Raw genomic sequence first — 26,526 nt, forward strand, 5'->3', positions numbered from 1 at the left:
GTAAGTGATGGGAAAGTACTTATGTAATGTGAAACAATACAACAGTAACTTATGGACACTTGCAATCCTGCCCTTTGGAGAGATTTCAGTGTTTGCAAAGGGCTCCTCCAATGTGGGATTAGATTAGTGGGGGGTATCTAGGGAGTTAGATTCATTCATTTGGTCAGTTAGTCAGTCAACAAACATGAATTGAGCTCCTTGTGTGAACCAGGCCATTAGATGGAGAAGATGAACTCAAGAGGCCCTAAGGTCTGAAACGTACAATAGAACGGGGAGACGTGCAGACAAAGAAGTCATAGTACTGCTGCGTGTTTGTAGAGCACTTAGGAATTACTTTAAAAGCTTATGTTCACAACATTGAGCAACGTCAGCTTAGTATCCCCATTTCACAGGCAGGTTGGTGGCGGAATCTGGCAGAAAAACCAAATTGTCCTCCTAGGGCTTTTGTTTCCCCACCGGCCCACAAGGGGGTGATGTGTGTGGCCATCCGAGGGGTCCCAAGTGAACTCTGCTTTAGATCCGCAAAATGCTGGACACGTAAAAGCTTCAGAACCATCCTAGGTGGTGCCCAGATTAAGACGTTGTTACCTGGAGTGACGGGGGGCTGGCCATTTGCCCCTGCGGGGAAATAAAGACTCTTGGAGGCCCCTTCCAACAAGGGCAGCGGCCTGGGACCCGCACGAGTCCACTCCTTTTGGGTAACTTTTCTCTAGAAAACTTTCCTCCGCCCTTTTCTTAATGTTCCTTGCACTCCTTTTGTTTTCTTGTTTATTGATTTTCCTTTTGCAAACAAGACAGCGGTACCCATTATTCAACGATAACCTTCTTTTGTCAAATCTTAGGGCTTTTCTAGTGTTGACTGGATGTCTAGACAGATAGGTAGGAATAATTGCCCAAGGGCAAGGGCAACTTTAGCTACCCTTGTCCATTTACATTTTTACATCCTCCTAAAAATAAACCTGCATACTCCTTTGTCTTGGTGTTTCGACCTCGGGCAAGACCCAGGAATATGCAGCTTCTCCTACAGATGTCTAAAATGTCCCCTTCACAACCATCCTCCTTAGAGAATTCAACTTCTTTAATAGGGATTTAGGTCACAAAGGGCCCAGGCAGTTCTGAAAAACCCCGTTATGCTCTCTGGGTCATAAAGGAGACTCATAAATGGCTTTTGGATGCAATGCTGGGGAGGGCTGGGTAGTGTCTGGTGTCTGATGGTGTCCTGACCGATGGGCTGGCCAGAGAAAATTATGGGTATGTTTTCATTTAACATCATTTCTTGCTGACTCTTGTCTCCCTGGAAAATTGTCTGTGAGGAGAAAAAATAAGGTGCCCTTTCTGTTAACTCAGTGTTCTTAATTATAGTTGTTGGGAGATGCCTTAGATCATGTTGTGAGAGCTACGGGTTCTTCCTCTGCAGCCCTCCCCCGCCCCCCTGCCCCCGCTGCAGAGGAATTTGTTTTAGAGGCCGGGGTAATAGTCAACACTGAGATAAAAGTCAGTTCTCAGTGTTTTCAGTTGCCCCTTGTTAGAGGTTTCTTCCCTGCACGTTGGCCTCTACTCATTAAAACACTTTCAAGGTTGTTTTTCTTTCTTTTTTTTTCAGCCACAAAATAAATCTGTGCCTACTTGTTCGGGACCTGGGAAGAAGTGAGGTGAGCTTAACGTAGGCTCCTCCTCCTCCTGGTACGCTTTGGGGTTTCCTGGCTGGCATTGCTCCTTTGCCCTTGTTCTTTATGAAGCCAGCATCGAGTGCCCGGCGGGGATGGTGCAGTAAGCGTGGAGTTCACACAGGCTGGTTCCCTGGAGATGTCGAGACCTTGGTGCTTCCTTGGTGTCCCAATGGATCCACATCCATCGAGATGCCCACAGCAGGAACCTGCAGCCTGGGCCCCTCTCCATCAGACACCACTTCCAGTTCTGTTTTTTTTTTTAAATTTATTTATTTTTGGCTGCATTGGGTCTTCATTGCTGCGCGTGGGCTTTCTCTAGTTGCTGCGAGCGGAGGCTGCTTTGCAGTGCGCAGGCTTCTCATTGTGGCGGCTTCTCTTATTGCGGAGCTTGGGCTGTAGGTGCATGGGCTTCAGTAGCTGTGGCACGTGGGCTCAGTAGTTGTGGCACATGGGCTTAGTTGCTCCGCGGCATGTGGGATCTTCCCGGGCCAGGGCTCGAACCCGTGTCCCCTGCATCGGCTGGCGGACTCTCAATCACTGCGCCACCAGGGAAGCCCACATCCAATTCTTTACCGATCATGTTGACTCCCCTCCTACGTACCTGGAATCCATCCACTTCAGCCTCCATTCCTCCTCTTGAATTCAGGCTGCCTTTGCCCTTTCTCCCGGGACTGACAAGAGTTTCCAGACTGAGCTGTTAGGGTCTACAGGGCTCCTCCTCTCACTTCCCACACCTCAGAGCGCTGCTTTCAGAGCAAAGTATGTGCTTGTCTATCATCATTGGCCCCTTTTCAGGAAGCTTTCCCACGTATTAAGCACCTCTTAATCTGTCTCTGACTGGATTTCTCTTCCCATCTGTATGGATTTTATTTTTCTTTCACTTTCTTGTTTTCCATCTGAAAAGTACTTCTACAGTATTTTTAAACTCCTTATATAAGATTGACCTTCACAAAGCATTTCTACAAAAAAACCAAAAAAAACTCATCCAAAGGAGCTGATTATCTGGGGGAAGTTCATCCAAATGAATCATGGGTTTTCTCTTTTTTTATTCTGGGACATTCAGATGATGAGAAACGGATTGCGGAAACAATGAAGTGTGTTTGTGTGTTTCTCTAGGTGCCTTGTGTAAATTCAGGGGTCTGGGTGGCAGAGGTCAAGATGCTGCCTCTTAGCCTGCTGGTTCTAAAGCGCTATCATCGGGAGAGGTCTGGACTTTGACAAGTAGGGGTGAGACCGACACTGACTCTGCGAGCCTTGTTAGCAGGCCTCGGCCTTTTGAGAGGGGAGGAAAACAAAGATGAACTATCTGAATATCCTCGACGAAGTTTTCGTAAGTGTGTAGAGAGACAGCAGATCTTAGGGTCAAAAAAGTTTTGGGAAACAGTAGACAAGACTCTATTCTCTATTGCGAGATTCCATCCCGCCTTTACTCTGCTCCCGTGTAGCACCACGTACTCTGTGGTATTTTCCAAAATGATGACAGCATATCCACCAACAATTTATTTCTCAAAATATCTTGAGAACCTGGAATATCAAAGACCCTAAAATATTGCTTTAGAATATGCATCTCTTGAAGCTCATATTTGTTCCACTGACACTTTTTTTTTTCTTTGCGGTACGTGGGCCTCTCACTGCTGTGGTCTCTCCCGTTGCGGAGCACAGACTCCGGACGCGCAGGCTCAGCGGCCGTGGCTCACGGGCCCAGCTGCTCCGCGGCATGTGGGATCTTCCCGGACCGGGGCACGAACCCGCGTCCCCTGCATTGGCAGGTGGACTCTCAACCACTGCGCCACCAGGGAAGCCCGACACTTTTTTTTAAATTAAATTTTTATTTTATATTGGAGTACAGTTGATTTACAATGTTATGTTCGTTTTGGGCGTGCAGCAAAGTGATTCAGTTATGCATACACATATATCCACTCTTTCCGATTCTTTTCCCGTGTGGGTCATCACAGAGTACTGAGTAGAGTCTTTCTCGACTCTGTGCCTCTCCCCGCCCCTCCTGCCGCCCCCAGTCTCCCCTCCTGCCGCCCCCAGTCTCCCCTCCTGTCTCCGTTCTCCTCCCTCCATACGTCCATAATCTTCACTGTCTTTCTCATCTCTTTTGTCTCCTCTTGACCCCTTCTCCTGCTACTTCTCCTTTCTCTTGCGTGAAAGGATGTGGTGTCCGCCTATTCTGAGCTCAGCAGTTCTCTGGAGGTGCCCCACGCAAAGCCCGCGTCCCTGTGCGCTGGAGCCCCAGCCGGTCCCGCAGGCCCCCTGCCCACCTCTGTCCTGCTCCTTCCCGACGGCCAGCCTCAGCCAGGCTCCCTGCCCTTGGTGTGTGCTTTCTACCCAGCCTAGATCACTTTGATTTTTCTCTCTCGCTGTACTCCTAAGTCTTTTCCTGAAGCTTTCAGTTGGGCATGTGTCCCTCACCTGACTTGAGTTGTTTAAGAGGCATGTTTACTTTTGGTCCCAAATGAAGAAAAGCAGAGAGCGGGGCTCCCCCTTCTTTCCTGCCCTTTGGTGCAGAGGCACAGGCTGTGAGGCTGGGTGGCTCCTCGGGCCGGGACAGCTGCCGCTTATTGACGGACAGGGCGGATTTGCCAACTCTGTTCAGCCAGGCAGGAAACTTTCAATGAATAAACGAATCCTTGTTTTTCATGTCCTCTGGTGAATAGCAACATTTCTTTTGTCATAATTCCTCAAACACTATGAAGAATGTAGATGTGGTTTATGGGGAAACATCTGAAGCCCAGATCAACTTTTACTGACTAGGCGAGGAGAAAACCGTGTTTGTCTCTCGGGTGGGTCATGACCTAGCCCAGGATGGACTCTTTAGAAAGCTGAACTTTCTGATTGGACCTTTTCCTGTGGGCCCTCCAGGGTTTCTGTGAGTTGGTGGATGATAATAATTGATTTGAAAAAATGTCAATATTATTAATATCAATATTAATATTGATTTGAAAACAATGGGACATTAGAGTTAGTTGGGAAATATTTTTACGTCTTTTAAAAATCAACTTTAGGGCTTCCCTGGTGGTGCAGTGGTTGAGAGTCCGCCTGCTGATGCAGGGGACACGGGTTCGTGCCCCGGTCCGGGAAGATCCCACATGCCGCGGAGCAGCTGGGCCTGTGAGCCATGGCCACTGAGCCTGCGCTTCCGGAGCCTGTGCTCCGCAACGGGAGAGGCCACAACAGTGAGAGGCCCGCGTACCCGCCCCCCCCCAAAAAATCAACTTTATTGAGGTATGACTCGCATACAATACAATGCGCCCACTTTATGTGTCTATTATGCAAATAATTTGCATTCACATAATTACCTTAGGAATCTAGATATAGATATAGTTCCAGAACAGTGGCCACTCACCACATGTGGCTATTTAAATTAAAATTAAAAACAGTTCCTCAGTTGTACTCATCACATTTCATAAGCTTAATAGCCACATGTGATTATTGTCTACTGTATCAGACAGTGAAAATTACAAATACACACCGACACACACACACACGGCACTGATATAAAACATACATATAGCACTGAGATAAAACATAGCCATCACACCCAAAGGTTCCTTTGTGTTCTTTTCCAGAGAATTCCTAATTCCCAATCCTGATTTCAGGAAATCACTGATTTGATTTGTTACTACACATTAGATTTGTGTCTTCTAGAGCTTCATATGTACATACTCTTCATTTACCTGGCTTTTTCTCAGCGTAATGTTTGTAAGGTTGATCCATTCATGCTGTTACATATGTAACTAGTTCCCTCCTTTTTAGTGCTGAACAGTATTCCATTGTATGGAGAGACCACAATTTATTTATCCACTCACCTGCTGATGCCATTTGGGACTATGCTAAATAAAGCAGTGAGTTTTGTAGACATATATTTTATTAAAAATTTTTTTTTAAATTGAAGTACAGTTGATTTACAATGTTGTGTTAGTTTCAGGTGTACAGCAAAGCGATTCAGTTATATCTATATATATTCTTTTTCAGATTCTTTTCAGGTTATTACAAGATATTGACTATAGCTCCCTGTGCTATCAGCAGGTCCTTGTTGTTAATGGACATACATTTTCATTTCTCTTGCCTAAATACCTTTGGAATTGCTGCATTATATGCTAAGTGTATACTTAACGTTATAAGAAATTGCGAAACTGTCTTCCAAAATGGATGTACCATTTTACATTCCTACCAGCAATGTAGGGGAGTTCCAGAGGACTCCGATTGTTACCAATTACTACCATTTTTTGTTTACTTGTTCTATTAAGTACTGAGAGATAGTGTCTACATCTCCACCTGTAATGACAGATCTTCCGTTTCTCCTTTCAGTTCTATCAGTTTTTGCTTCATAATATTTTGAACCTTACGACTATGTACATTCGAATTTAAGAATGCTTTGTCTTCTTTATGAACTGGCCCTTTCACGATGACATGCCCCTTTTTGTCCAAGTTCTGAATTCTACTTTGTCAGCTGATAGTCACTCCAGCTTTTCTTTTTAAAAATTAGAATGTGCATGGTATATTTCTCTCTCTTTGCTTTTAACTTATCTATTTTTACTTAAATTGGGCATCTTTTAAATAGCATATAATTTAGTCTTGCTTTTAAAAAAACTCCAGTCTGAGAATCTCTGACTTTTCATTGTTCTGTTTAGACCATTTACGTAAAAAAATAATAATTGACAAAGAATAAACTGTATGCATTTCAAGTGTACAATTTGATGAGTTTTGACATGCATATACCCGTGAAGCCATCACCACAATCAAGAAAATGGGCGGGCTTCCCTGGTGGCGCAGTGGTTGAGAATCTGCCTGCTAAGGCAGGGGACACGGGTTCGAGCCCTGGTCTGGGAGGATCCCACATGGCGCCGAACAACTGGGCCCGTGAGCCACAGCTACTGAGCCTGCGCGTCCGGAGCCTGTGCTCCGCAACAAGAGAGGTCACGATTTAAAAAAAAAAAAGAAAAGGGGCATTTTCATCACCTTCCCCAAAGGCTTCCTGAGCTCCTTGGTAATGTACTCCTCCCCCCACTCCTCTTCCCTGGCAACCGCTGATCTGCTGTCTGTCACTGTGGTTTGCATTTTCTAGAATTCGGTATAAATGGAACATACTATATGTCCTCTTTTTCGTCTAGCTTCTTGTACACATCATAATGATTTGGAGGTTCATTCACGTTGTTTTTTGTTTCACTTTTTTTCCCCTTTCTGTTTCTGTATAGTATTCCATTGTGTGGATATGTAACAATGGTTATTCATTCACATAGACATTTGGGTTGTTTCTAGCTTTTGGCTTTACAAATAGAGCTGCTATAAACATTCTTATACAAGTGTTATATGGACATATGCTTTTATTTCTCTTGGGTAAATACCTAGGAGATGAATTCCTAGGTCCTATGGTAGGCATACATTTAATTTTGTTTTTTAAACTGCCAACCTATTTTCCAAAGTGTTTGTACTGTTGTGCATTCTCCCCTGCAGTGTGTGAGAGCTCTGTTTGCTCCCCTTTCTCACCAACAGTTGGTATGGCTCATCTTTTTAACTTTAATGATTCTATTTGGTGGGTTTGTATTTCATTTACTTATTGTCTATTCACGTTTTTTTTTTTTTAATTTTACCGGTTCCTTTTTATTTTTAAAAAAATTTTATGTATTTTTTGCCTGCGTTGGTTCTTCATTGCTACACGTGGGCTTTCTCTAGTTGCAGTGAGCGTGGGCTACTCTTTGTTGCAGTGTGCGGGCTTCTCATTGTGGTGGCTTCTCTTCTTGCGGGGCACTGGCTCTAGGCGCGTGGGCTTCAGTAGCTGCGGCGCGTGGGCTCAGTAGTTGTGGCTCACGGGCTTAGTAGTTGTGGCTCGTGGGCTCTAGAGCGCAGGCTCAGTAGTTGTGGTACACGGGCTTAGTTGGTCTGCAGCATGTGGGATCTTCCCGGACCAGGGATTGAACCCGTGATCCCTGCATTAGCAGGTGGACTCTTATCCACTGCACCACCAGAGAAGTCCCCTCACATGTCTTCTTTTGTGAGGTTTCTGTTCAGAATTTTTGCCTGGTTAAAAAATTTAGTTATTGGGACTTCCCTGGTGGCACAGTGGTTAAGAATCCGTCTACCAACGCAGGGGACATGGGTTCGAGCCCTGGTCTGGGAAGATCCCACATGCTGCAGACCAACTAAGCCCATGCACCACAACTACTGAGCCTGCGCTCTAGAGCCTGTGCACCACAACTACTGAGCCCACGTGCCACAACTACTGAGCCTGTGCGCCTAGAGCCCGTGCTCCGCAACAAGAGAAGCCTCTGCAATGAGAAGCCCACGCAGCAACGAAGACCCAACACAGTGAAAAATAAATTAATTAATTAAAAAAAAATTACTTGTTTCCTTATTCTGATACATGTCCTTAGCTGAGGTATGTGGTACAAATATTTTCTCCTGGTTTGTTGGTTAACTTTTTGTTTTCTTAATGGTCTTCTTAGAAAAGTTTTAAATTTTGATAAAGTCCAATTTATCAATTTTTTTTTTTACTATTTATGCCTTTTTGTTCTACCTAAGGAACGCTTGTCTTCCTAAGATCACAAAGATTTTTCCCGTGTTTTCTTCTAGGAGAGTTTTTAGTTTCACGTTTAGGGCTATGATCCATGTGAGTTAATTTTTCTGTAAGATGTTAAGGTGAATATTCATTCTTTTTCCATGGAGAGATCTAGTTGTTCTAGTGCCGTTTTTTTCAAAGGACTTACCATTTCCCAAGAAGTGCCTTGTCAGTTTCTTTGAAAATGTTTATAGATGTGGGAAAAAGGTATATGCAAGGTATATTCAGATACTTTATCTGTAACTCGCAGTAGGATACCAGAGTGAAAGAGTGGGCCAAGCATTAAAAATAATTTATGTGGTTACGAATCTCTTATTTTCATCAAATATAGTTTTAAATATTTCTTGATGTCCATTCCAGAATGAATCGAGCAATTCCCTTTGATTCTAAAACCATGTGAATGGTAACATCCATATTACGGTAGCAGAAATCATTCCACCCGTCATTTAAATATAGAGGCTTTCTGGTGAAGAGCAGCTTTGTTCCAGATGTCTGGGTTTGGTAATGTTCACAAATTCCAGAATTTTCCTTAAATGATGCAAAATGAAAAAACAGCACTCAATTTTACTCAAAAATCCAGATCTATAATATCGATAGAATCTCCATAATTTAACTTTCTATATTAGGAGTGCCGAAACAAGCTAATATTTAATTTTGAGACAAGGAAAGAAATGTAGAAAACGAAAACCCAATGCCTATGAAAACAGACATCTAAAATTTTAATGATTTGAAAACAGCCTGTATATACAATGTGGGAGAGAGAGATACAGATTGAACATTTTGGTTCGGAACACGTGAAATGCCACCACTTTGCTCAAGTCTGTCGTCTCCTAAGAGATGCACATTAGACAATGAAATCTACAAGGACACTTTTCAGCCTCCTCTTCGTTGATTTTCAGCAACCTGCTTCTTCCTCCGCGCACACTCTCTTTCTTGTAACAATACAGCTTCTTCTGGCACAGCAGAACGTCAAGAACTACAAGAGCGGTGGTTCTGCAAAGCACTTCTAGGGTAAGTTTCACTGATCATTTCGTATCCCACTTAGATCATGCATCCTTCTCGCCTAGATCCTTTCCTGTTCCAATGACTTGGTTGTTTCAAACAAGCAAGCTCAATTAAGTCAAGGCATATATCGCAAACCAAAATGTTTTCCAGTTGGCTGGAATAGCATTATTAAATAAAAACCGGACTGACAGACCGTAATTTGCTCCTTGACTTGGCAATATGTGACTACATTCACCCCCTGGGGTAAGAAGCGTGATGAATCTGACGGCTTGTGTGTTTGTGCTGTGCCAACCCCAGCAGGTACGAGAGGACAGACTGTGGAACGGACGGATGCTGTGCCGAGCTGGGAGACGGTCGTGAGCAGTGTGCACAGGGTCATTGTCCAGACAGAGCTGTGACGCCTAGATGGGCTCCATACAGCTGCTCTGAGTGCTGGTCTGCATTTGCATGTTTCAGGGAGGCTACAGGATCAAGCACCGGATTTGCTTAGAGTGGGATGTGGCCTGTGGCTCTAATGTTTCGGTGATCAAGGAACTGGCCAGTTTCCCTCAGGTAACGGGGTAGTAGCACCTAAGGGAATGTTGAGAGTCAGAAAGGCCCCTGCTTACAACTGGCAGATGGGACCATCCTTCCTTTTGTGGATGGTCATAGTCTGATGTGTCTTTATGAATTCCTGCTGCAAATAATATATTTTTTTGCAAATCTAAAAACATCCTTTGGAAAATCGCATGGCCGAGTCACTCATAAATGCCAATGAGCAAAAAGCCCTGCGGAAACACGTCCTCTCCATGCTGAAACAACCCTAAGTGGGGACATGGCCCCTACGTACACGTGTCACTCCTCCAGCACCTAACACGTCAGAGTTTGGATTAACGTATACTTTCTGAAACTTTCTAAGAGGGCTTTTTCAACCAGAAATGAGGCATCTTGCAATAACGCGCCCAAGATAGCCAGTTTTGGAAGGGGTTTCAAAAACAAAAACAAGGCATAGCATGCCTCCTTACTGGAAGGTGCACACCTGCAAATATACTGTGCTTCCCAGACTTGGGAGTGACAGGCTCAGAATAATCGCTAGTATATGTAGAGCAATATTACAACCAGCTGGTATGTTTTCTAAAAAAAAAAAATGCAGCATTAGGAGGTGCTTACTAAGGTGCTTCGTAATTCATGGTTTTCAATGGAATGTATCAGACAAACATCTATGAACGAACATGAACACACAGTCATACACACACACGGACAGGATTCTGTACAGTTGACGTCTTAGATGCTTAGATGTGTACACAAGAACCACGCAGGAAAAAAAAAGTTCCCCAGAGTTCCCTGAATTTCTGAATGTCGTCTAACCCATCAAGTGTTAAAATATTTCATTTTCATATAAAATATCTACAAAAATAGATAAGATTTACAAAAACCAGAGAGTATTTCCAGTTTTCCTCAGTAATCCAAGTCAGTCTCTCTTTTGCTGCTCAGAATGTCGCCATCTCCAGCAAAGAGCGCTTGAAGAGCTGCGCGTTCCTGGACAGGTCGGTCACCTGGTGGACCATCTCCTGCAGGGCGGAGGTGCTGGGGTAATGGAGCGCGGCCGTCTTGGTCGCCAAAACTATAGTCTTGAGCTGCTCGCAGAGCTGGTTGCTGGAGTTCATCACTTTGTTGCGAACGTCCTGGGCGGCCACCTGCCTCGTCAGCGTGTCTCCGATGAACACCAGTTTGTGGGCGCTGAGGATGACGAACTTGCTGTGCGCCACGAAGATCCGTGGGGGCTGTGCCGAGCTGAGGCAGCTGAAGAGCGCGTCGATGGCGTTGAGGAGGGAGATGTAATGGGTCTCACACTGGTCGTAGTAGAAGCACAGCAGCTGCCTGTCCTGCGCGCCCACGCCGCTGCTGGTGCTTGGGAGGCTCTGGGAGGGCTTCCACTTGGAGATGTCGTTCTCCACGGGCTTTGTGATTTCTTGTTCCAACAACTGGAACTGACTCAGCTGCAGGGAAGGAAAAAGCCGAGTTTGTTAAGGATGAGGCGATGTGCCGACATGGAAATTAACCAGGGCTCGCAGTTAAAACGCAGGGACCTTCATCCCAGTGTGAGGAGCTTATTAGATGCCAAGGCTTGTCCAGTCGCCTGGCTTTCCTAAGTTGTGAACTGTACAGGCTGACAGAGGATCCCTGAGGAGTCCTCCAGCTCTGACTTCTGTGATCGGACACGAGGGGTCTCTTCTCTCCTCAGGCTGGAAGGCAGCATAGGGTTTAAACCCAGCTCTGTTACCCACACCTTTACGAAGGTTAAATGAGTTAATATTTGCAAAGTGCTTAGAATAGTGTTTGGTATAATGGAGACTCTAGGTAAATGTTTATTACATGTTGAGAGGTGGCCAGGGAAAAGCAAACGTGGGGATCTCTTTGTCAGGTCAGTCACTGACAGTCTGCTCCTTCTGGGGGAAAGCCTTTGTCCCTTCAAGGCACTTAGATAAATGACAATCCATGACCCTTTTCTATTTCTCCTACTCTTTCTGTCCAGATTTATAAATGTTATTATCCAGCACTACAGGATAGACCACTGCATATGAATACATGTGCACTGCGGAAGAGAACTTCTCTAAGGGAATCTGAACGCAGGCTGTGCATCATAACACTTAGCCCCCCAGAGCGGTCGAAAGGAAGGGGCCTCACACAAGGTCAGACTCAGTGTTAGCTTTCTCCCTTCTCTCCTCACTGCCCCCAGCTGGTGGATTATTTAAACTGCAATGATAATAATTTCCAGCTATTGCAACAAGTGTCAGGAGAGGCTCTCTTTTACAGGCAAAGACTATCTATCTGTGACCGGAGTTTAGGACTCAGTCTTCTGCCCTGAAATAGGGTTGAGTCTGAGCAGGGTTAACCTCACTCAGCTTCTCCCCTGAGAAGTGCACAGCGAGCTTTCCTTTTCTGTAGACTCTGTTTTCTTCTTAGGAATTACTATGATTTCAACAAGTTCCCCAAAGCCCTGCAGTCTTACTTGGGCAAATGCCAAAGCAAACATAAACAGATACAGGGCGATGCTTCAAGATATTCCGCTTATGCTTTTCCAAGTATGTTCATAAATATATCATCTCATTAGGTCGGAGGGGAGAGGGACTTTCTCATTTTATAGAGAAATAATGGAAGTTCAGGGAGGTTAAGTGACTTGCCTGAGGTCATATGATTGATTGGCCAGAAAGCACAGATTAGAACTCTGGTTTCCTGAGTTCAGTGCGCCATTTCATGTCCCTACATGCCATTTCAGTTCATCCTAAAAGGCCTATAAATCCTGCATCCATTTCTCGTTATTTTTGTGCCCTTGTATTAGCAATACCCATTATTATTTGCCCCACTCATGCCCAACTTTTGAATGAAACTGCCTTGCCCAAAGCCCTTAGTAAATGGACTTGGATATATTTTGAAAACACTGGATCCTGCCCTCCTCCCCTTAGATTGGACCAAGAACAGCCAAGCCACAGGCTTGGGGAGAGACAGAGATAGAGATGATAGAGACAGAGAGACAGAGGGAGATAGATAGATAGATAATGGCCCAGACTCTTTTTTAAGGAGTTTGATAAACCACAGAAGGGGCTGACTATTAGCGAGGAAGCTGAGATGAAAAACTATATATAGGAAAGGCTCTGAGTGTCCAGCTGTGAGTGTCCAGCTGTGGGTTCTGTAAAGTTACAGGGGAACCAAATGAGTAGATAATCAGAGGAAACTACCAGAAAATAGAGGCCAAGGAAGTCAACTTAGAGAGACACCAAGTTAGTCCAGGAAGGAGAGGACACTGACAGTCCTAGTGCCTTAAGACATGGCTATAGCTTCATTTTCTGTTCTCGGATTCCCCTATTGTGGCTTTACTACAAAACCTGTTTGCTTGGGCCAGCTTGAGTGCGTCTTACTCCTCGAGACCAACCGCCTTAGCCCAATAGTCTTAATATGTTAGATGTACAGGCTTAGCCTGGAAAAACTGTATTTGGACATGGTCCAGGTACACCCAGCTAGATTACTAAGGCCATAGTCCTTCTCTTTGTTCTTATACCCTATTATGTGCCTTGGAGCTTGTTTATGCCAAAGTGTACTGGGAGGATCAAAACCATCATCTTTTGAAGTTATAGTTTCCTTATTAAGTGGGAAGTCTTTTCAATACCAAGTAGTTTTTGTTCTGATCGAACGTACCTGATGATGTTCCAGCTGCATCTTGTTCTGTTTGATGATATTTTCTTTTTCCAAGAGCTCCTTCTGTTGCCTCTCAAACTCCTCCTTACCCTATTATTTTCCAACATAAAGAAAACATGACGTCACCACTAGGATTCGCTTATGCTAACAATTTCATTGACAGACACGTGAATACTCTTCTATTTTCCGCTGCCTTGGCAATTTCCCGCATGCCCAGTTAGGCCCTGTGAACCCCAGAAAGGGCTTCTCGGCCAGACTTCCAGAGTCACTGTGCGGATGAGAACCGAAAACTAAAACCCATTTGCATGTGGGGTGTCATGCTGTCCACTCCACTTTACCGTTTTTGGAGGGTTAACCATGGCCCCCTTCAAACCTCCGTAAGCGGTACTTTTTCTCAGCGCTCTTTTCTAATAGATTATATGCAAACCCATAAACCCCCTAACGGGGGTCTAAACATGGTCCACATTGTATTTCTAGTTGCTTTCAATCATCTACAGCTCTACACCAAATTAGCATCTCCCAAGAGGCAGAGTTGGACAACCAGCCAAGTCAGTGTTTAATGCCTCGGTCTACTCTCTCCCCATACTTCTTTTCAGCACAAGGTGTGGCTCTGCTCTCCCCTCCCCAGTTGTAGGCAAAGGAACTGTGTGTAATAATCCTCAGGAGACTTCGCGGCTGTCAGTCAAATGAAAAGAATGGCAGAATAAGATAGTGAAGCAAATTCTAAATAATGGATCTTGTAGAATGTTTTAATCCCCCGAAGGGAAAGCTGTCAGGATCCTGAGTCAACCTGGTGGAATTTCCACCTGGAGGACACAGACTGTGACGGCCCGATTTCCCTATGCCGTTAAGTTCTAGGTCAATTGGCAAATGCCCAGTGCTCTTCAAGGTCAGCCTATGGTGGGGTTAAGTTTCTCTGTGAGTAATTCTACACACATACACAGTATAGAGCTGAAGGGACCTTAGAAATTCAGAGGTTTTCAAATCTTTTTCCTTAACCGTGAAACACCCCTCGCCCTACTTCTTTTTTCCAAATAAAGTATCGTGCAGAACCGTATCATGAAATGCAAACAGAAGTGGAGCTGGCATGTCTATTTGCGGCCCGCTAACCTACTTGGGGAGTCTCCTCCTGCTCGCCTGAGGCATATCTATCAGATCTGATCCACCCCTGCACTTCATTCATTCTGCAAATGAGGCAGTGACATGAGGTTACAGAAGCTGGTGACACAGTGTCACGGAAAAGTCTAGAGGACTCAGGACTCTCAGGCCAGTATTCTTCCTACTGGACAGCATTGCCTCCAATCTGTGAATCATTCATCGTGTTTCTGAACATTAATCTTGGTCTCGGCTCTGGTAGCCTAGCTACCAGCCTTATAGGCATGAGCCCCCGGCCCCTGCATGTGAGTGTAGGTGCCGTAGGAGTCTGGTTCTTTACCTGGAGGTGGACATAGTCGTAATCATCCATCCAGCTCCGTTCAGAGCCGTCACTGCTGCTACAGTCAGGGGGCTGGTCCTTGCCCAGGCTTGGGGGCAGTGGCTTGTTGAGGGCTGGAGCCTTGTGGTCCCCGGGATGCAGCCGCTGTACCTGGGAGCTGGCGTGTGGGCACTCCGCGGAGTTCGTGATGCTCTCAGGCCCGCTCTTCCCATGCGAGCTGCCAGGGCCCGGCTTGAAGAGGGCCTCCGCGTTGGTGTTGATGGTCGTGGTCAGCTGCTTGGCATCGTCTGGCACTGTCTTTGCCACCATCACGAACCGGTCCAGGTCATCCCATTTGTTTTGGGGCTTGTTGACGGCCAGAACGTTCAGGGACCAGCTGCACTCGTTTAAGTCATGGCTGGTCTGGCTCAGGATCTGATGGGAGTCCTCCAGCCTCTGGAGCTCCCGCTTCATCTTGTTGTGGAGGGGGGGCTCCGGCAGGCAGGAGGCGTTGGCCGTGGCCCCCTTGGCGAAGTGCAGGTAGTCCCTCAGGGCCAGCTCCACCCTGTCCACAGCGGCGCGGACCTCGTTGACGTGTCGCTCCATGTACCCGTAGCCCCGCCAGTCGGTGGTGACCAGCGCCATCAGGCCCGAGACGCCCATCTCCAGGGCCTGCTGCAGCCGGTGGAGCCTCTCGATGGCCGTGTCTGGATCCAGGAAGAGCCTTCTGTCCTGGGACGGGGAGGCAGACAGCGAAGATTCCTTCGAGGTGGTGGAGGACGTGGACATGGTGCTGCCGGTGCTGGAGAAGGACAGCCGGTTGATGCCGTCCACCACATCCTGGGAGCCTTTGGCGTCCGGCGGGTTGCTCAGCGGCACGTCGTAAACCCCGTCTCTCTCTTCGAGGTTTGCTTTCCCGCCGGCTTCTGCTGGTGGTGCCAGAAACTGGACCCCCCGGGGGACATCGTAGGCGTCGTTCTGGGAGCCCCCGGGCTGGCGCAGCTGCGGGGCCGGGTGGCTCAGGGAAATGCTTTGGTGTCTCCGTGGCGCCAGCTCCGCTGCAGCGTCGCCATTATATTTAGCGTGAAGGTCCTTCCCCAGGGGCTTGGTGCCGGCTGGGGGGATGTCATAAACGCCCTCGGGTCTGCCGTCGGGCCGGCCGGCGTGTCTCATCGGAGGGGGGAAGTCGTATTCTTTCTCCCTAAGCCCGGCCTCATCTCTGCAGGCAGGAGGTGGAATGGCGTATCCCTGAAAAGCAAGTGGAGAGCGAAGCTGTTATTCGCTCAGTTGGCTCACGTGACGGTGCGGAAGCTGAGCGGTACGTCAGGTGAGGGCCAGGTGCTGCCTCCCTGTCGCTCGCCCTCCACCCCTAAGCGTCTCCCTGCCCTCACCTCCCCCGCCCTTTGACAAGTGCATCCTCCCCTGGCCTCCACGCTGCGCTGCGTGGAACCCTCCTGCCTGCGCTGCTCTCCTGGGCCTGCGTTGCTGAGCGCCTCCTGGGGCTCCTTCCTCAGCTGCTGCAGGCTGGGCGGGCAGGTGATGCATCAGCAGCCCCGGCCAGGCGTCAGGAGGCCTAGGGTCTCTCCCGGACCTGTCAGCCGTGTGCTGCCCAATAAGCCGCTTCAGTGTTCTGAGACACGGTTCCCTCATCCGCAGAATCAGGATAACTGTACTTCCTGGGCAGAATGAGTCCGATGCGTTAGCCCATATATGTACGGCCTGAGTAAGCTGTGACACCCTATATAAACGTGAGCCATATGAGATACAGCAGTCGTTGCCAAACGGAATTGATTACCTTCTTATTGGCTCTCCTTACCGACTCCCCATTTTTTTAGTGTGGGCCCCTAAATATGGAATTCCTAGAATTATCTTTATTGCCGGTTCTTCCTCCCTCCCCCCTTCTCTTCCCTCCCTGTACTCTCACAAAGGCTAGCTTCTCCTCTTTGGTTTGTTTATCCCAGTACACACACGCACACGCGCGCACACACACACACACACACACACACACGTTTTTTGCTGCTCTGTAGCAGCTCACTTACCCCTTTGGTAGGAGGGATGTCATAGACCCCTTGAGGTTTTATCTCTCCCACTGGGACTGAGAACACGGGGCCTTTCACAGACGACGGTGGGATGTCGTACACCTGAAGAGAAACACCCCCCCAGAGTTACCCGGCACGGAAATGGCTTATACGTGTCATTTTTTATGTACTAAGCTTTTAATGACGGATTTATTTACCAGGTTATGTGTTCCCTTGCTCTTCGGCTGAATTCTATGTAATAAAGGATTGATGGAATTTTTCTTTTTCAATTTTGTATTCTTAGACTGAATATAAAAATGATCTTAGGTAAACTGCCTGCACTGTCTGTATTTTAAATTGTAGGTTAAATTTTACGCTGCCTGATAAATTGATAAGCAATAAGAGCTTTGTTAGATCAAAGCCTCGATGCCCTACTAAAGCAAAGCCAGAAAACATACCTTAAAACATTGGCTAAAACGGCCCCTGGACAGACAACCTAAATAAGGCGTCCCATGACCTGTACATATTTTGTGAACTTCCCTTTCCTCTGTAGCCCTGAAGCAAAGCCGCCCTCTTCCCCAGTGACCACATTTCTGGTACGCACCCCGTGAGCGGTCTGGGAAGGAGGGACATCATAGACGTCCTTTTGGTATCTGGATGGGTACTCGTACACATAGCCGTGGCCTGTCCTCATCGGCGTGATCACCTGTGGACAGGAAGACACGGGGGTAAAATTCCAAGCCGAGTCCTGAGGGCATCTCCTAGCCTCCTAATCAGACACTCCACCCTCATCTTTCACCCAACTAAAAAGAAAGAAAGAAAAAAAACCCACAACACACACACACACACACACACACACACACACACACACACACACACACACAAAGAAAGAGGGAGGAGACAAAAGGAAGGAGACAACGGTAAACTTTTAAATCCCTCTTGAATCCCAGTGAAGAACCATTCCCTGAAATACCTCTGTCCCCATTCCTCGTGGTAACAAAATCACCTCAAAGTTAGTCAGATAAAGTCTGAATTCCCAAAAGGTACTTGAAAGGAGAATCATGTTTGAATCATGAAAGTCCTAGATCAACCCTTTGGAGCATCAAAAGCACAGCATTTAAAAAAAAAAAAAAGGCTCTGAAACTATTTGTAAATAGAGTTCGGCCACTTAAAATTCCTCTCATACCTTCCCCAGGAAGCCTCTTCATCTGACGTTATTATGATTATAACTAAAATTCCATAGGCCACTAGAGTACTTTTATGAAGGTTCACACAGCGCTGCCCTTAGAAGCCTGCAGGAGCTTTCATTTTAACGAATGAAACACATGAAATACTGAGTCTGGGAGCCGACCAGGAAGAGAGCTGAGGTCTAATCATTTTCCCATTTCCACCGGGGAAGCAAACATCCAGACGGTACCTACGTCCAAGTGATGTCAAAAGTCAAGTACACTCATCGCAGCTCGAGCATCTGGAACCAATGTCAATGAAACAAATCTCACCCGACAGGCTCGCATTTTCATATCTACACACTTCATTGTGTCCTAAGCACAGGTAGAGAAACGACTGGAGCTTAAACTCCTCTGAAAATATATTTAATCCCCCCAAAGCTTCTAAACGACTAGGGTCTTGTTTCTGCCTAACCCCTGTCCCCCGAATGCTAACAGCACCCACCTAAGTATTGCTCATGACATTTGTGAGAACAGACACTGCAAATTAGGAAGAGTTTGTTGTTCTCTAAGAAACCATCATCTTTTATCCTTTCTCTAATGTGAAAACTCTGGCGTCAGGCTGCCTGCAAAACTATGCAAAAAATGCTCATATCCATCTTACCCCGAAATGGGTGGAACTCAGCCAAATGCACCAGTGCCCTTCTCCCTGGGGGCTCTAAATGCCCGGGTTCAATTTGCTTTTAAATCCCTGGTGCTTGTAGCTGATTATGGCTTGCAATGAAGGTAAACGAGATTAGTACGCAGCCACCATCCCATCCAATCTCGCCACTGCCTCGGGTTTGAAAAAGGAATCTCTTGCTTTAAGGTTTGTTGGCATGCAACATACAGAACCAGCTTACAAAGTGGCTACTGTGCTGTGCAGAGCAAATCTTCCTTTTTAAAGCAGGCTGCTCTTTGCTCAAGAAAGATACACTGTGTTCCCAATGCCCTTATATAATTTTTTTCTTCACTCGCTATTGTCCAGGAGAGAAATGAAGCATCTTCTCTTGATCTATCTCATCAGCTCCTCTATTTATAGCTCTCTGTTTTGGCTGTTTAATAAAACCTGCTCACAGCGCAGCTTTTGTTCAGTCTACAAGTTTCTAAGAGTGGCTTCTATCCAAGGTTGCCAAGTTAGTAATAACGCTAATGGAAAACCAAGGCTGGTTATGCTGAAGGCCAGCAGACGGGTTTCATCTTTAGTTTAAAAAAGGGAGCGGGGCTGGGAGATAGATGGGGTGGTGCTAGTATCTGAAAATAGCGCTTGGTGACATGTAAACATAAGGCACAACCTCAGGAAGGCGGGTCGCCAGCGAGGCTCTGCCCTGCCTTTGCAGATCGTCCCTGGCAGGGAGCATTAATGCTTCCCAGTATTTAAGGTCTCACTTCCTGACAAATGTCACAGAACCCCCCGCGTGCTCTCTCTTTCTCATTTAGAGGATGCCTGTGGTCATCTGGTTTTTTAAAAACTTTGCATTCCAAACCAGTCATTTTCCTTGTTTATGCATTAAAAGAAACAGATGGTGAAAAACCACAGGGGGAAAAAGCCAACAAAATACAACCTTCCCCGATGCCAGCATCCTGATGTTACTATCCAATTCGCATCGGTCCACAAATGGTGTGGAAATGGGACCGGGGCTGTGCATCTGGTCAGACACAGGCAGGGCACAGAGTGAGCCCCTTTGTGACGCCCCAGAGAACAAAAGGAGCTGGACCTCCTCTACTTTTGGACCTTCTCCAACTCACCCCATTGCTTGGGTCACTTTCATGCCAATTGTGTGTTCTCTCCTCAGAGGAAAGTGCTGACTGTTCTGTACCTTACAAAGTATCCAGTTTTGTGGTTCATAAGGCCTTTTCTTCCTGCTTGACACAGTCCACAAAAACCTTTCTACTTTCCCAGGATTACTGAACCTCAGCCTATGAGGAACACCAAGGTCTAGCTAAGGGGATGTACATTTGGGAAGAAATCTCCTGGGCATTTGCACGGCAAGGCACTGATGTAATTGCTACACAAAGGGCATCTTAAAAACTAATTTTCTCAATGAAATCAAGTCAGGTTTTTCATTTCCTTTTTTCCTCCATTTGTTTTTCTTTCCTGCATTCCTTTCATTCTGCGTATTTATTTATAGTTATAAGGGCTTAGCCTTAGGAATTACCAAACTGACCTCTTAGCTCTTCAGCGTTGCCACAAAGGGGGCTGAACCGTGGGCTCCCCAGGGCTCTATGACCGCCTACTTTCCTGGTTGCCCTGCAGAGGATGTGCATTGTCCAAATATGGATTTTCTGTCCAGATGAGGGATCCAACCTCCCTTGGACGTTAGTATACTGTTCTTGTCAACTAATGGAAGAGTCTGAAGGGGGACACTTTGAGAAGAGCTATGAAGCAGAGAAGGGCAGACTATAGACGTTTAGAAAGGGAAGAGTCCACAGACTAAATCTCGGAGGCCGGACCCCAGCAGGGGAGGATCTAAAGCCTGGAGACTGGGGTCACGTTAGCTCTCTACCAATTCCGCTTGTAGAAAACAAACAAACAAACATGACTTACCCCCCCCCCCCACACACACACTTTGATTCACACCATTTTGAGCCTCAGATTCTGGGCAGCACGAGCTTTTTAGAGATGCTGTTAAGACTTCTGAGTCTCATAATTTTGAGAGCCGTGCATGCTGAAATTTGAAAAGGGAGTCTGTGTCTGGGGTAGCAGCGAGGGCTAGGGAACCCTGAAAACCATCAGGTGTGAGAGTCAGTGGGCTGGGACAGAGCCCTGAGGTCTGTCATTCGTGTCTCCACATTCAGTTGGCTTGAGTCTGCACCTGTAGCAGAGCCAGGGCCTTACGCTTAGATGCCTGTGGGCTGAGCAGGCTGGGTGAAGGGAGAGAGAAGCCGGGATCCTGTGTTGGGGGCACAGAGTTCGTACTCTTTGAAAGGTGGCAGCCAGTCCTCAGCTCCAGCCGACCACCATCCTGAAAAAATACTCCCTGTGTTGCCAGATCTTTCCAATTTTCATGAGAAGTCAGAGGGAGGTCCCTTAAAAAACTAAAAATGGATTTACCATATGACCCAGCAATCCCACTGCTGGGCATATACTCAGAGAAAACTGTAATTCAAAAAGACACATGCACCCCAATGTTCATTGCAGCACTATTCACAATAGCCAGGTCATGGAAGCAACCGAAATGCTCATCGACAGACGAATGGATAAAGAAGATGTGGTACATAGATACAATGGAATATTACTCAGCCATAAAAAGGAACGAAATTGGGTCATTTGTAGAGATGTGGATGGATCTAGAGACTGTCATACACAGTGAAGTAAGTCAGCAAGAGAAAAACAAATATATATTAATGCATATATGTGGAAGCTAGAAAAATGGTACAGATGAACTGGTTTGCAGGGCAGAAATAGAGACACAGATGTAGAGAAGAAACGTATGGACACCAAGGGGGGAAACTGGAGGTGGGGGGTGGTAGTGAGATGAATTGGGAGATTGGCATTGACATGTATACACTAATATGTATAAAATAGATAGCTAATAAGAACCTGCTGTGTAAAAAATAAATAAAATTTAAATGATTAAAGAAAAAAGAAATCTGGATTTTTATGTGATATCTGATTTTGGAAATTGGCTCAAATATTTCAAACAGCATCTTGGCCAAACGACACGTCTCTGGCCCCCAGGGTGCCCAGTCCTTGCTTTCATCTGTGTATTTCTTCCTTCCTTCTCAGTCCGAGGGCAGGACCTGAAAGCTCTTCACTAGTTCTGTGCTTTGTCAAGACTGAACCACTCCATTTTTCACAGGTGCCCTGCGTGCCACACCTCTGCGTCTTCACTCACACTGTGTCTTTGTCCAAGACGCTCATCTTTCTTTCCTCATGTGCAAACTTCATTCAATTTTCAGGACCAACCCGAGTGCCTCTCTCCCACAAAGCCTTTCTCAGACAGATACAATATCTCCGTCCTTGGAAACTTCCACGTGTGCATATACCTCTCTAACACTGCTTAACCCTTGAGGTTTCACTGTTTCAGACCATCTCTTCTCTTCGCATTGTGGAGACAGAGCCCATTTCTCCTCCATTTGTATATAAACAGCAGGGCCTAGCACAGTGCCTTAAATATAGTAGATCTGAGATAAACGTATTGACTGAATATATTAATGAACTAAAGGAAAACTAAAGGCTTTTCTTAAGCAAACTGGTGTGGATCTGGAGAGGACACTAAACAGTCTGCCTGTAGAGGATGAGGTTGGTTTCCAGGTAAGTCAGCTCTAGGATGAGCGGGGCCCATGGGATAAGGGACATGTCTTTATCAGCCATGCATGGTAGTGCTGGGCAAGTGGCGTGGCCAAGAAAGCAGGGTGAATGTTAGGTAAAGTTGAGAAATCAGACACCATGGAAGAATTATCACCTGCACCACTATCTGGTGCAAACCACGGTTGGATGGTGGCAAAGAAGGGCCACTAGATGGTTTCCTTTTCCTCAATCTAGAGCTTGCATGTGACCCAAACACCTGCGTTCTTCTCAGCCACAAGCCAGAAATATATGGGGGAGTTTTACAAAAAGAAATGAAAACTAACTCTGCTTTTTACCTTAACATCAGAAAAAAAAAATACAATAGAAAGGAACAGGAGTCATGCTTTCTCTAGTTCTGAAAATATGCAACAGGCCCGTGTTGCATGAAGTCTTCTACCAAAGGCCAAGGCCACATTGGGTCTTTGGCTCATTGAAAGGATTAGGTCTGATGAGGGGAGTGATTGAGAACGTAAGCTGGACCCAGGCAGAGCTGGATCTAGATTCTTGCTCTACCACTTAGTAGCTGTGACGACATGACCAAGGTATGTCCTGGCCTGTTTCCTCATTAGTGAAACAGAAGTAATAATACTTAGAGGCTATTAGGAGTATTAAATGAGACCAAGTACATAAAGTACCTGGCAAAGCATAAACCCGTAGGCCTCAGCTATTTTTATCATAATTGTTACCTAGGTTAAGCAGAGTTTACTTTTGGGCTTAAACTGTGGACTAGGTAATTCAGATCAATCCCCCTAATGAAGACGGCTTTAAAAAAGTGAGGCGAATATATGAAAAATCTTCTTGATAACGTCAAAAGTTAAAAGATAGTAAAGGATTACCAGGTCAAAACTGAAAAGTGGAGAAGGAATTCATAGAGGGGAGCCCAAATTTTGAGGCTGCTTTTTCTCTGGCGGCATTTGCTGATCTAAGACAGGTCTGAGGGGGTACATTGCGTTTTTTCAGCTTCTATGGGGGAAGGGAAACATTGGACTCTAGGGCTCACCAAGGTAGGGACCCTGATAACCAACCCGCAGTTTGGGTTGGGACCCTAAGGGCCGCATGCGAAAGTAAGGAGTAGCTGGAAGTGAACCTACCCTTGTACAGGCTAAAGCTAGGTTTTACGTCATCAGGCTTGGCAAGGACACCTCAAAGCCTGAAATCAGATTTATGTGTGTCTGTGAGGCTGGCAGAGCAGGTAAAATCCTCTCTGGATTTTTACTCTCTCTGAACAGCTTTACAGGCCTTGTATTATTTCTGCAAATATTTTTTAAAAACCACAGATGTCCAGCACACAATCAAAGATAACTAGGAATTCGGGAGACAAGGCAGCAGAAACAAGAACAAAACAGCCCATTCCTGCTTCCTTCCAAATAGGATGAGGATGTTTCTGTCTTGGTGATCACAGATCTCAAGGCTGTTTGCTTTCAAAATGTTTCATGACTGAACCGTAGGGGAATACAAAATTGAATCATCCCTAGATTTAAGTCATAGAAAAAGAGACTAATCTTCACAAATGTATACAGTGTTCCCAGTGAGGTCTACGAGGCAATGGGAATTTCAAATTAAAGTGATAGATGACAAGAGACTTTTGCCCTTGGTGATCAGCAGTGTATTGACTTGGGTTACTATTTTACTCTGGTCATATCAGTGTTGCCATTGTCACAGTTATCACCGTAACAGCACAAGACACACCAGTGGAAAACCCCAGGACAAAACGTGCTTTATAATCTGAGAGATAAAGATATTTATCCAAGAGAAAGACAGCAAAGTCCCAAACCCAAGAGACGTTATTGAATTTCTCCTCTGCATTTCTTTTCGGTGGAAGAGCACATGCTGGGTGTGTCAAGAGGATCTCACCGAGAAGTAGGACGCACACCCGTGAGGAGTGTCTAGAAGCAAAACACTTTCTATAAAGACAACTTCTGTTCACATGGTATCACTTGCACCAAGGTCTCAGCAAGTCTACTTGGGCATCTAGTTTGCCTCCTTAAAGCTGAGCTGGTGGGAGCCTGGGATGGGGCATAGCAGAAACAGAGGCCCTGTGGTTAGGAGAGCTTCAGCCAGATGCTGCCCATTCAGGGGTGCGCTAGGGGAAGTGGGAAGGGAGCAGGCTGTACCATTCATGAAGGCAGATCCTCCTTGCCCACCCATCGACCCTGTGAAAGCCGATTAATAGTGTCTCAGGTCCCGCCATGTTCTGTGCTCCCTTGCACAAGCCCTACTGCTCACATACTTATCACAAACTCTCATTCAACGCTCGCCCCTGTTTTGACTCTTTCTCTCCTTCCATGCTATCAGCAACCCGAAAGAAGAACAAAACAGTAAAAAGGATGCAGAAAAACCCTCCTGTTTGACTGAAAGAATTGGGTAGAGTGGATGAGACCAAGATGGGATGGCGAGAAGCACAGGGAACTTCGGCGGCCTTGGTCCTGTTCTAGTGTATTACTATTATTCTTCATAGTTCTACGTTGGATGTATGTACGTATCAAAAAAGAAATTCAAAATCATAAAAATAGAATTTTTTATAACTTTAACAAAATTTTAAAAAGTAATATGAAATCCCACTTGGAGGGGTATAGGGAGGAGTCTTCTGTCACTCTTTTAAGTTTCTGTATCCCATGATTTAATTGTGTCTAAGTCTCTACAGTCCAAAGCAACATTAGGAATGGTGTGAATGACACCATGCTTTGCTTCTGATATCTAGATAATGCCTCGATAATGGCCCAGTGGGGTTCTACCCACGGATCCCGGCAGAGCAGGAAGGTGTGTAACCAGCTCCTGGTGTTCTGCCCTAAGGCCTGGCCAAGAACTGGGCAGCCCAGGTGGTCCATGATGATTACAGTACAGATTGATAACCTCGCCATTAACAGCACCTAAGATCATCTGAACGCAAAAGCAGGCCTCCCTGATTAGCAGCCATCTTTTGCATTTTTCTAGACATATGTGGAAAGTAAAATTACATTGCTTCCTGTCTTTCTTTAATTCCTTGACACCCAGTTTTATTTATACTATCTCTGGGACCTGTACATTAACAAGAGTATTTTGATTTCTAAAACTGCCTGTTGGAAAGGACTTATTTCACTGAAATGCCCTTAAAAAGCATTAACAGAGCCACCACAGTATTTATTTGATCTTATAATAACTTCTTTGTCTTAAAGCCCATGAACTGTGTGACCCTTTCCCTTTAAAGAAAACCCTAGGAAAAGAAACATCAGAATTATCACTGGCTGCTCATTAGAACTTGGATCCCATTTTCAGAAACTGCAAAGTTATGGAGGTTTGTCTGTTTAAAATCCAAGATTACTTGTTGCTTTTCTCTGACTGGATTTATTAATTCTCTATAAATTCTTTCTGCCCCACTTGGGTGTAGCAGTGAGCTCATTTATTTACTTGTTATAGCAACAATATAATGAAAACTGAGTCCGGCCTTTAAAATACACCCTCATGGGCCCTGTGCACCGTTAACCCTTCCTACTGCTTCTCTCGTGCTCATCAAGATTTCTCCCCCTGTATTTTGGGAGGTGATTTACTTTCCCTCAAAGACATTTTGATGTCTGATTTTATGTTAGAACGTAGCCTTTTGCTAGCCACGTCTAAATCACGGCCAGGCTCTTTTTTCAAATGAGTCACAGCTGAAAGCTCAGAGGTGGAATGGCGCTCTTGGGTCCCTTTCCTTTGACACAGCGTTCGGGCGGCAAACCACTGCATACAAACAGTGCCCCGATTGTCAGGCCTCCAGCATGTCTCCCCTGCTGCTTTCAGGAAGCTCTTTGTATAGCAAGTGCTAAAGCAATATTTAGTTATGGAGTGACCAAGCGCCAAAGAGCAGCTAGAAGCGTTTAAACATGAAAGAACATGACGGGAAATGACTCCTGGGTTCTGCAAGTGTTTGAGGTGTTTCTCTGGACGAAGCTGAATACAGTCTGGGACAGAGATGGGCACAGCACAGCCATTTTTTTATATCTCATGGACCGAAATGTTCTTTGAGTGAAAACTATAAAAGGCACGAGCATTTTGGTTCTTTTTTTGTCCAAATAAATTCAATAAACCACGAAGCACTAAATCTAGATTTTGAATTGGGTTTTAGAGAGGTGCTCACAGACAGCCCTCAAGGGATGCGATTATGGAAAGAGGAAAGGGATGGGAATTTCTGCACCCAGGTGCCTATGGGTATCGTCTCCT

The 26,526-nt window shown here is 45.8% G+C and overlaps 1 protein-coding gene across 3 annotated transcripts in view; it reads right to left on the reverse strand.

The window, feature by feature from the left end:
- Positions 1-9,783: 9,783 nt before the first annotated feature.
- NEDD9 (neural precursor cell expressed, developmentally down-regulated 9) overlaps positions 9,784-26,526 on the reverse strand; it is a 295,481-nt gene continuing 278,738 nt past the window's right edge. For all 3 annotated transcript variants that reach the window (XM_079935496.1, XM_079935497.1, XM_079935495.1), the window contains 5 exons: positions 17,453-17,554; positions 16,870-16,971; positions 14,852-16,078; positions 13,417-13,506; positions 9,784-11,219 (listed from right to left, as the gene is read on the reverse strand). In XM_079935496.1, coding sequence (XP_079791622.1) covers positions 10,710-11,219; positions 13,417-13,506; positions 14,852-16,078; positions 16,870-16,971; positions 17,453-17,554 — 2,031 coding nt within the window. In that variant the 3' untranslated portion in view covers positions 9,784-10,709. The remainder of the gene's footprint in view (positions 11,220-13,416; positions 13,507-14,851; positions 16,079-16,869; positions 16,972-17,452; positions 17,555-26,526) is intronic.

This window comes from Stenella coeruleoalba (assembly GCF_951394435.1).
Source record: "Stenella coeruleoalba genome assembly, chromosome: 10".
Taxonomy (NCBI): Eukaryota; Metazoa; Chordata; class Mammalia; order Artiodactyla; family Delphinidae; genus Stenella; species Stenella coeruleoalba.